The sequence below is a fragment of the Austrofundulus limnaeus genome, unplaced genomic scaffold (assembly GCF_001266775.1).
Source record: "Austrofundulus limnaeus strain Quisiro unplaced genomic scaffold, Austrofundulus_limnaeus-1.0 Scaffold39, whole genome shotgun sequence".
Lineage (NCBI taxonomy): Eukaryota > Metazoa > Chordata > Actinopteri > Cyprinodontiformes > Rivulidae > Austrofundulus > Austrofundulus limnaeus.
Window position 1 is genome coordinate 1026743 of NW_013952441.1, and position 11759 is coordinate 1038501.

Consider the following 11759-nt stretch of genomic DNA (forward strand, 5'->3'; position numbering starts at 1 on the left):
GATGGTGACCCTGAATKACTGCTGCAGATGCGCAGGATTTCTCGACAAGATCTAGGAACATTAGGACCTCTTAAAGGTATCACACTTGGAAAAACATCGAGTGCTTTAGAGAAAATACGAACGTCTGTTTCTGTTGTGATCAAAACGAGACAGAATTTAGAAAAATCAAAACACGTCAGATTTTTTTTTTACAACTTAGAAACCACTTCTCTAATTTCCCTCGAAGACAGTTTGTATAGACCTAAAGAGTTGAATATTTTGTCTCATTTGTGTTTGAGTCACTTCCTCCAAATGAATCAGAACAGACAAGTTGTCAGAATCATCTTTATTTGAACTGCACTGAATGCTAAATGTTCACCTTGTACAAGAAACAAATACAAATACTCGCACTAAAAACCAAAAAAGAAAAAAAAAAGATCAAATAAAATAACATACTGCTGGCTGCCTTTTCTGCTATCGTCAGGACACTAAGGAATTTCAGCTATTGCTCTTAAAGAGTACAGGACCCCCAAAAGAACCGGGCCTTCATTGATATAACAAAGAAATTATAAAAGAGTGGGGAGAGGGGGGGGGTGGAACACATCAGGAATCTAGGAACATTTAACTAGGTATTACAAATTAACAGGACTCCTCAAAACTCTTTAACGACAAAGKTTTTTTTTTTTTAGTTTTTCTTTTTTAGAAAAATACGATGGTTGGGATGATTGAGAAAAAAAGCTTCAGATTAGTTTTTTTTCCTTCATAGACAAAACCTTTTTTGGGGGGAAAGCATCAGCAAAAGTGTTTTATTTTTTCCTGAGTTATTAAGAACTGAAGTTTGCTTTAACCCTTTCCTGCCTGGAGTTTATGTGCTCATAGATGGACGTTTCTGTACATTAAAGAATCAGRGATGGGGTTTTTCTTGCTCAGTCACATGACTCCATGCCACCTGTTAGAACTTAATCACAGTCAAATGTGCAGATAYGGATTAGTGTTAAATAGCAGTGGCGACAAAAACTAAATAACGCAGGATTGTAAAGGAAGAAATGGCAAAAATGTTACTGCATCGGTCAGGAAAAGGTTAAAACCCCCCTCTACTAGAACTGAAGAGAAGTCTTGTTTTTTTATTTGATAAATGATAAATATAAGCTGATTTATAATCATTTACACTGACAGAAAAACAAATCCTTAATTCAGGGGTCTAAACAACACTTGTTACATATGAAAAAGGAGCAGAAAGGGGAGGGGTAGATCAGGATCAATAAGGTCCAGTAGCACATGATGCCAATTTTTCATTTATTTTCAATTAATTTTTTGTCCCTTCCTCTCAGTGGTTTGAGAAGTGAACTCTTCGTGTCGTCGGGGGGTGGGTAATCCCAGAGAGCTTTAAAAAAACAAAAGAAAAAAATAAAAAACACTGGACTGTGTCCACAATCATCAGGCATGTCCCGAAGAAGGAAAGCAAAACAAAAAACATCATCAGAGTAAAGTCGAAACCCAAAGAGACGAGGGTAAGAACCGAAACGTTAAAAGTACAAACCCCCCCTCCAGGAACGCTTCTTCGTCTGTTCCTACCCGCCCCCCTCCCCCGGCTGATGGAGCAGGCAGCCGTTTTGTGTTGTTTCACTGTCTCTTGGTCCCAGTTGGTCGGTCGGTTTTCGGATGGAGGTGCGTGGTGGTCCTGCTGCTGCCGCTATTGCTCGGTGAGGTGCTCTCTGGTCTCGCCGTGTTTCGAGGGCTGGTTGGGCGACGGAGCCTGGGAGGGGTGTGTGCCAGAGGGCAGGGTGTGGGCGATGGGGACCCCACCGGGYACCATGCCCTCCAACGCCCCCGGGATGCCGCCCGGAGCCACTCCGACCACACCCGGCGGGTATCTGTGGATGGGCAGGGGTCAGAGGTCAGTGTGGGGGTGGGGTGGGATGTTACAGGAGGTTCTGCAAGGCCGAGACAGAAACTACCTCTTTTTTTTTTTTACCTCAGGAGCTTTTCAGGAACAGTTTAACATTTTACTTCCTGAAGGTACGATAACCAGACAGTCCTAAACACTGGATCTACAGCCAGTTCAACATGACATGTTGCTCCACTCACAATAATATACAGGAACTATTCACTTACTTAAACCAAAACTAGATTAAACACTTTATATTGTAAAAGTGAAAATATTTCAAGTTAAAGCCAGCTGAACAAACTCCTAACATCATTAATAATAATAATAATAATAAGACTTCACATCACTCAAAATCTGAAGTTTTACACATGCCTTCTTTAGATGACCTGTAAGATATCTGAGGTTGTGGCTACAAGTTATTCTTGGTTTATAATTAGTTGTTTAGCATAAAAAAATCCTCTGTGGTCAGGCTGAAAGGWTCATGTGTCAAAGGTGTCGAAACTGAAGAGAAACAATAAATCCTCACATTTGGCGAGCCTTAATTGGAAGTTGTTACTATTCAAACTCATTATTTCCTGTCAAACATGTTTTATTTATATTTATGATTCTTCGGTGACTATTAGAAAAGAGACATTTYGGTAGTTTAGGACAAAGGTCTGCAGCCTGAGGCTCTTTGGATCTCTACATCTGATTTGATCCAAAAAAATACATTTTTAATTCAAAACTCTGCTGCTTCACCCACAAATCACATTCTCCTTAGAAATATGGAACCATTTAAGGGAAATAAACAGGYTTAATTGTTCATTTTAATATGTAGAAACACCAACAACCGTCAACGACTTATTACTGATTTTTAATTTCATGTCACAAATCATATATGTAGTATTTAAATGAGACATATCATGCTTTTAAATCCTTTTTCACATTTAAATCAGTTGGAATTCCTCCTTATTATAACTCCACAAGCCCCTCTTCCACCCCTGTTCTGAGGTGTCTCTCGGATCGGCTCGTTTTGAGGCTGTCTCTTTAAATCCAAATTGTAGCTGGTAAGTCCAGATCTAATTTAGAGGTTTTGTCACAAATGATTTGATGTAATAGTTCTGAAAACGTAACGGAGAACAGAAGAAAAATATGACCCAAACAATATATAAAATATTTACGCAGCACTGGAAGAAATTACAACAAAATGTAGATAATAGCTAAAAAAAAATGTGGATTTTGCATGATCCGTCCCCTTTAACACTTTTATTAAAGCTTCAAGTACACTTTGCTTCTCAGTTAGGTGAGAAAAGGAAGAGGAATGGCTCTTTGTAAAGGCTGCAGACCCCTGGTTCAGGAGAGAAAGCTCAACAAAACCCAGAAACCAGGCAGGAAGTAAAATAACAAAAACAAAGCAGTTCAGAGAAAGTCAGCCTTTGAGAAGGTCCCCCCACAAACCCGTAAGGAGGGAAAACCACGAGGTGTCCGGTGAAACTACACCTGGATGGCTTCAACATTCACAGCCATCCAGCTCTACTGTCACACAGGTGAGTGCTGAGGGAGGAGGGGGGGGTGGGCTAAACAGAAGGGGGGAGGGGACACACATCAGGTGAGAGGGTCTGATCTCAGCGTATTTACCTGCTCCTGATTCTAGGCATTAATTTTGTCTTGGGGGATGCCGGTTACAGCCGGAAGAGTTTGGTTCACTTGGCTGCGTGGGAAAAAGCACATGCTGAGATCAAGAGCAGTCCTGAAGTGGATCATTCTGGTCAAAGCTTCTTTTCCACTGAGAGAGTGGGTTAGTAGGCTGCACAGTAGTGTCTGTTTATTGAGGAAAATCCATTCACTGCATCTTACTTGTGTCATTATTTCAATATAACCCTGAGGGAAACACTCAGCTGAAGTTGGTTTCTAAACGTAGCTTCCGATTCAGGATGTGGCTAAAGGGCGATTCTGCTGTTTTTCACTACGTTGAGCATCTCTGATCTGCTCYAGTTTAAAAACTGAAAYACTTACCCTCTCAAACCTGTAATGGATTATTCTAAACTTATTATACGATATTAAACAAGTTTGGGATTTGTGAAAATTCTATAAAGTAGAGTTACAGCACTTTTTACGCACCACACTAGACCTGGTCCAGATGCAGAACTACAGTACCTACACCCTTCAAACCTGTACTGGATTATTCTACACTTACACCAGAAAATTTAAAACCGAGCACATGGACCARTGCTAGTGTCCAGCTGCGTAAAAAGTGCTGTAATCGCACTTTGTATAGAATTTTCACAAATCGAATAAAGGTTTCACAAATCCCAATATTGGTTTTAAATATTCTTTAATGTGTAGAATATTCTAGTCCAGGTTTGRCGTGTCTTAGTATTTTAGTTTTTAAACTAGAGCAGATTAAAGACGCTCAAGGTGGTGAAAAATTAGCTGGAATCGACCTTTACCCATTTCCCAAATCGGAAGCTACATTTGGAAACCAGCTTCAGCTTCGTGAGGAAAACTGTAAATCCTCTCCATCATCTGACCTGTAGGTGGCGCCGTTGAGCTCAGGGTGAATGCCTGGTTGGTCCATAACGCCCCATGGTGCTGTGGTGACAAAGAACTCCTTGTTGACGCAGTTCCGTAGACTGTCGGGGATACGTCCTGTTGGTAAAAAAATAAATAAACCCGCAAAAAGTCACAACTTGTTACAGGAACCAAACAACCAGACGAAGTGTTGATGAGTTCATGCTGACAGACACATCAGGCTCTGACACACACATGCAAATTAAGATCATTTAACAGTCTGGATGTTTTGTGAAGTCCTCCGTTCTGAGGAGCTAATGACAACGCTTATTAGGAGGTCCAGATTTAATAAAGGCTGCAGAGGGAGCGGCGACGTGGAAATATGACACCTGGGTGTGAAGCCTGAGCTACAGGTCGCAGTGGGAGGTAAAAACAGAACTTCAGATGTGCTGGGGTGACTTCGTACCGGTGATGGCTCTTCGGATCTCGGTGGCGGCTGCCTCCCTCATCTCCAGTGAGGCCTGCTCGCTGTACCAGGCTGTGTGCGGYGTGCAGATCAGGTTCGGGGTGTCTTTCAGTGGGCCCTGTGCAAACCTGAAACACAAAGAAAAAAACAATGTCATGCTGTTGCTCTTGGAGTTTAAGAACATTACTCAGCAGCTACTACACCAACTTCTACCCCAATATCTGTAATAAGTTTTTTTTTTTTTTTGTCATTTTCATGTTTTCTATAAGGTCAGTTGCCTGGGATGGCCATCTCCAAATCAATCAGTAAGTTTATTCAYTCAATTCAACAACTTTCCCACAAGCTGCAAAGTGTGAAAACACTGCTGTCTGTAATTTATTGTTGTTAGTTTAGAAGAAACTTTRGCTGCAGTCATCTGTTTCACACTTACGTAGTACTTCACCCCTCTGCGGGGAGTGTTGCCTTCTGAGACCTGGTTTCTAAAAGTGCCGGTGTCAGAGACTCCGATCACCAGAGACGTGTAAACGAGCGTCTGGAGCTCATCAAAAATGTGATTTCACTGAAACCCAGCTCCGTGTAAACGAGGCCTTAGAACAACTCGTTTTGGGGCTGTCTCTTTAAATGCAACTGAGGCACTTCACATCCCGCCCCCCTCCGGGTCTCACTAGCTGCGTTTCCATCGACCATGAAAATGCGCAAATCAGAGTTTCAAAAATAAATTTGCTCAATGGAAACACGTCAATTTCGAAAAAACGTCACTTTTTCGACAAAATGTTTTTGCGCTAGGTTGAGGTGGTTTTTCGGACGTATCGAAATTGGTGTGTTTCGCAAAACTGCAATGAAAACACTTTTTTTGCATCACGGGAGTCGTGATCAACAACCGGCTGTTTCTACTGGCAAAAAAAGATGATGACAAAGAAGACAAAAGCAAATAGAAGTAGTAGTAAAATCACAGAAGTTGTAAAAGAAAGTAGTAAACTCASCGACTACACATAGCCGCTCACATGTATGAGGGGCTCGTCGCTCGAAAGCCTCGATAAGATGCCGACGTCGCCTCTGATGATGAGCACTAGTGCCATGGTAGCAAATATGCTAAATGTTTACATCCATTGCCGCCATGTTTGTAATGACTTATCGCGAGAACAAACGTATTCACGCGTGACTTTAAAAGCATTTCTTACGTAATGGAAACACCGCAGTTGCGAAACGATGTTTTTTCGACATTAACAAAATATCGACAAAGTTTTGCGCACATTTGCAATGGAAACACAGCTACTGATCATAGTCCACTCCACCTCGTTTGGCTGTTTTTTGTAGTTTGATAGAAGATATACGATTATCTTGTGGAATAGAAACTTTTTATTTACAAATTAATTAAAAGATGTCAACAACAGATTTGTCCATTCAGCCTCACATATTGGAGCCAGAGTCTGACCTAGAGCCAGAGGAGAATAAAGACGACAAATCTGCAGAACCACACATTTGCGAAATTAGGAACCCATCCATGAATTTTTTTTTTTTAAATTTCCACAGCAAATACTGAGACTGTATTGTTCATAAAAATGTCTCAGAAAACTGGAAAGGTCGGAAAAAAATACGACCCAAACAGAATATAAAGATATCTTTGCAGCACCAGGAGAAAAAAGTGGATTTAGCGTGAGACGTCCCCTTTAAACAAGAAACGGACGATGCTGAACTTCCTGTTGGTGTGCACCTACGTGAAGGGCTCCGTCTCATGGACGTCCAGGGCGGCTCCACGTATCCTGCCCTCCTTCAGCGCCTGGGCCAGAGCTTTCTCATCCACCAGGCCTCCCCGCGCGGTGTTCACCAGGAACGCACCCTGACGCATCTGCAAGAGGAACACACGGCTCAATACAGGGCAGAGGGGGGCTGGGGAGGAACAAACACAACCAGATCTAATCAGCAGCAGATTATTCGTTTTTGATCTTGAAGCTGAAGATCAATCTGTTTTGTGTCTCGGGTTTGAGGGTATTAAAAAATATATATGAGAAAACAAATCTTGACACCTGAAAGATTGAGAAAAAGGGGAGCACTCAGGAGAAATACCATCTGATGTGGGATAGAGAGGAGTCTTTATCTGGAGCCAGGAGATAAAATGAAGGATAGGATAAAAGGCGAGGCAGAGCCGCCACCCTCTACTGCTCGTGTTACTCGATAAAATGCAACAACAAAACGTTTATAAGAGAGGAAGGAGGGGGAGAAAAAGAAAGGAAAAAAAAAAGTGATTACGTTCTGAAGAAAGTAATCCCTTAATCTTGACAAAAATGCTGAAATCCAGGGGCAAGGCAAGCCTTTACGCTGGCAGGCAGTCTTTTATTAGGTCTTGATGGTTTTGACACACAAAAAAATACATAAATACTCGATTCCACTTTAGAAGCTAAGAAGCAYGGCCAACATTTTGGAGGGAAACGTGCTCTTTCTTGAAGCGGCAGCTGAGAATCCCGAGCTGCAGAGAAGACACTGTTAACTAGGTGAGGCTGTTACTCCCAACGCCGTTTATCTCACTTCGCAACACAGACGATGTCGAGCGGCGCGGGCCGATTCYGACAGACGCTTCCCTTCAGCCCGCGCAGTTCTTCGGCTCTCCTGCAGGTGTCGCTGCAGGCAGAGAGTCTGAGCGCCGCGTCGATACATTTTGCTGCAGCCGTGGCGCTGATTGCATTTGACAGAGCAAAGAGCCGAAAGTGCGTCCGGCTTTGGTGCAGCCGGGGGACGTGGTCGTAAACGCTCCCGGAGCGACGCCGGGCGGCACCTCTGCTYGCACGCCTGTTGCATCGTGGCTTTTCCCGTTCTACCTGTTTGATGGTGAAGTCGTTGATGAGGTGGTGGTTGTGCTCGTTCAGGTTGCAGTGCAGGGAGACGCAGTCGCTCTGGTACAGGAGGTCCTGCAGGGTGTAGACGCGCTGGACCCCCAGCGAGCGCTCCAGCCCGTCCTGCAGGTACGGGTCGTAGAAGATGACGTTGAAGCCGAAGACCTTGGCCCGGACCGCGACCGCCTGGCCCGACCGGCCTGAGRACACACAGGAACACGGACAGGAAGTCAGTTTTACATTCAAATACGTGACAAACAAATACGGTCTGAACATAGTGTGTGACCCGTCACATTGAAATGAGGATTAAGTCAAATTTGGTCAAAATGACCAAATCATATTTTCAGATTCCTGCTGTAAAAGCTACATTTTGATACAGAGTTCATCCTGATATCTTTAGTAGATCTAGAGATATTATTTAATTTGTCTTGTTGGTTACAATAATACATAAATATTTGGTCTAAATCCTAATTTTATGCAACTTTAACGAGAATTTTTTATGTCATTTGAAAAAAGAAACCTCAAATAGTATTTGAATATTGAGATTTCCCAGCTGGAAAGAAACAAAAGCTTTGATAGCTCACAGGGAAAATCTCAACATTTTCAGGTGTTTTTGCTCAAGATTGGGTTTTTGGTCGCTAACGCTCAAAAAAGTGCTTCAAAAAACTTTTTTAGGATAATATTTCAGACAGTTCATTGAAATGATACATTAACAAAACATTTATTTGTTATATTTTGACAAAATACAAAAAACCTTTAGACTTAATCCTCGATTCGATGTGATGGTTACAGTTTCAAACAGTCTAAAATCTGAGGTGAAGTGTTGAAATTCTGGCACATTTTCTCAATCAAACCTATCATTTTGATCAAATACTTTAAAGATAAATGAATAAAATTGCCATTCAGTAACAAATTCAAAGAAAAATGCTGCAAAACGATGAAACTTGAATTTAAATAACCGATTATTAAGTGGATCAGATTATAAACTTAGTGATAAAAAATGAGTCCAGACTTTGTTGCCATTTACCTAAAAATCACTTCAACGTTTTGTAAATATCTTTGATAGGTTTAAAATATAAATGCTGAAATGATGCGACTTTTTAAAAACCACGTTTAAACTAGAAGCTACGAACACGAAAGTTCAATTGATCTTTAAATCGACTGCACCCGGTTTCCACCTGAACCTGTTCTGCCTCACTTGAATCGTATCGGTCGGCCATTTTTCACGTTTCTASGAGATTCAAATCTTGCAGGAGTCGTGACAGAAATGCAGACGGTGATTCAGAAACGGGAGCCCGCAGACCAAAATACGCCCGAGTCTCTCGCAGACATTTGTTGTGTAGGATGTGAGTCTGCAGGAAGTGTTCCGCTTAGCAGCTGCAGCTGACCAACAAAGTTCTGGAGAGGGAAAGTGGCAAAAAAAAAAGGATCTAATAGGGTTCTTTACATGCGCAGTTCCTACTTTAGGTGGATAAATAACATTTTAAAAAGCAGAAATAAAAGAAGGACTCAGCATTCTTGATTTATACGAGTTCAGGTAATCAAGCATTTTGTAACAAATGTWTCTGCTTCTTGCTGATTTTAGTAAAATAACACAAAAATAAAATTTCTTTGCCGCTTTATCTTTTGGAGAGGGACAGGGTTTTTCAAACAGGTCGTCAAAGGGAAGAGCTGAGATCACGGAGTAAAAATCTACACCTTTGTCACTTTGCAGATTTTACAAACAGATGATGGCTTCTGGCAAAACAGTAACTGTGGAAAATCCTTAACCTTGTACATAAAATACCTGAGAACGGAGAATTTCTCTCTGTTCRGCGTGTCTAAGCTGAGACTTTCCCCAGCCTCATTTCTTCACTGATCTCTAAAAGAGAAAAACCTGAAGCTCCGCCTACTGTCCACAACCAAACATCAGGAGACCCTCACCGTCTCTAACGTCCTTCCGACAATGGACAATGTTTGGAGCTGCAGGTGGGAGGATTGGGATAAAGATGGGAGGAAACGAGGAGATAATTTTATTGCCGGGGCCAGCTGCTGTTTGGGACTGTGGAGGGAGGGAGTGGTGGGTGGTGGGGAGCCTGTGTGGAGCATATGTGGACACAGAGATAAGGTGGCGCTCTGGAAAGGCTTGTGAGACGACGGAGCAGCGATGCTGAGACGGAGGCTGGCCTACAAACGCACACAATCAGCAGCCAAACAGGTGCAGGGAGTGAAACACGCGCACAGTTGCCACAAACACGGGCAGATGAGCCTCGATTGAGGCGCGGCGACATGTCGGGGCTCATCGGAGGCGGAAAATCATATAAACGGGTCAGTTTTTCATGGTTTCAGCCTTGCGTGTTTAAGAAAACCGCACTGTTGAAAGTCCTCAGTGGTATTTTCCAGACAATTAGTCACTTTTTTAAAAATTATTTATTAGTTTGGCAAGTCCTGTGTTTTAAATATGTTTTTTTCCTCTTCATGACATTTTTTTTTTTGATTGATGTGTTTAGTTTTACACTGACTGACAYGAACCAAGAAGTAAACATTACCGTCTGCAGCCATGAGAGGGCGCTCTTCGATTGTGACCACATATTGTTTCATTACCTGACAGCCCGAAACAGTTATAAAGCAGCAGAAAGAAAGTTGTGGGGGACTGGCAAAAAGCTGAAGTTACTCTTACTGCAATGATGAAAACTAAAACTAAACTAAATTTAATCGCCTGATGTGAAGAGATTGGTATATTTAACGGTAATTTCCTTGTTGGACTTGCTGACTTGTTATGTTAATTAAAGCATCCCAGGTATATTCTGTGTTATTCCAGATTAAATGTCTGTTCTTAAGACTTTGTGAAATACATTTCTAAATAAATGTGACATGTTTTTTTTTTACGTTTTTCCTCTTCATGATGCATTTTTTTGACTGATGGGACTTATACTCTGGAAAATACGGTACTAATTTTCCAAATGCCTCTTGTTTTCATGTGGGCCCGAACACAAGTTTTACAAAAACGTAACGGAGGAACCTTCAGAACTGTTTACTATAAATCAAATAAAGAGCAAAGCAAAAATCCTTTATTTTTACAAATAATCTACTCCAAAGAAAGGTTTTTATCACTTTACGAACTGTCAACAGCACAAAAGGACGAGCTGAGGACAGAGAAAGGAAGGAAGCCYGTTGGGAGACCAAACAGACAACCTTGAGCTAATTGATGGGACGAGTAGAAAAAGAAAAATAACTTTATCTGAGCAGAAAAATATAAAGGTGCACCGAATGGCAGGGGAAAAGAAAGTACAGGTCAGAGTTGTGATCCTGTTACTAAAAATATGAGGTACTCACCAAAACCGATGAGGCCGAGGGTCTCGCCGCGGATGCGTGCGGCACCTGAAGCCACCTCGCGGATCTGCTCCACGCTCTGGACCCGCGTGCCCTCCCGGAGGGCCTGGTAGAGCCAGGTGTTCCGCCTGTAAAGGTTGAGGATGTGGCAGATGGTGGAGTCGGCCGTCTCCTCCACGGCTGCGGAGGGAATGTTGCACACGGCGATGCCTGGAGAGGAAGCGAAGAGGCCAAGATGAGTCGGGCTGGTGACAAAAATCAATGCTGGGAGTTCTTATCAGAGCGTTTATCAGGTGTGTGTTTAACCCGCGGAGGCCTGAGGCTTAAACATCTGTCTGAAAGATGGGGAGGGGGGCTGAGTAGGAAAACAAATATATTATATTTAAAGTTATTACAGTCACTAGGCCTGTCGGGGTGAGCAATAAATCAACTAATCGCTCGATAAATTAAAATGAGGTCGATAATTTTCATGTGCCTGCTTGTTTGTTTTCTTCTCTTCTTGTCCTTAGAGAAGGGAGGAGTGAACTCAGGTCAGGTATCTGTCAGGTACATGGTCCTCTGTAGCAGGAGAGCCCCGGGAACAGGCTTTTAGCTAGAGGAGCAGCATCTTTCAGCTGGCGACGCCTCAGGGCATCGTGCTGATCTTTGGGTTCGCCGAGAGTTTTTTTTACATTACGAACATTCAGGAAATTTACATAAACTTCGTAAGCAGTATTTGGTTCCATTTGATCATGATAACTTCGTTTAAAGAAATTATTATTTTTATTTTTTTATTATTGAATCTGATGAAGGG

At 42.2% G+C, this 11759-nt stretch overlaps 1 protein-coding gene across 3 annotated transcripts in view; it reads right to left on the reverse strand.

The window, feature by feature from the left end:
- Positions 1-308: 308 nt before the first annotated feature.
- The window catches only part of LOC106516603 (C-terminal-binding protein 2), a 52296-nt gene continuing 40845 nt past the window's right edge, over positions 309-11759 (reverse strand). For 2 of the 3 annotated variants that reach the window (XM_014007041.1, XM_014007043.1), the window contains exons 4-9: positions 10970-11176; positions 7640-7854; positions 6542-6672; positions 4824-4951; positions 4378-4495; positions 309-1853 (exon numbers count right to left, since the gene is read on the reverse strand). In XM_014007041.1, coding sequence (XP_013862495.1) covers positions 1673-1853; positions 4378-4495; positions 4824-4951; positions 6542-6672; positions 7640-7854; positions 10970-11176 — 980 coding nt within the window. In that variant the 3' untranslated portion in view covers positions 309-1672. Of the gene's footprint in view, positions 1854-3484; positions 3558-4377; positions 4496-4823; positions 4952-6541; positions 6673-7639; positions 7855-10969; positions 11177-11759 lie in introns of all 3 variants that reach the window. The other variant, XM_014007042.1, reaches the window with a different exon arrangement.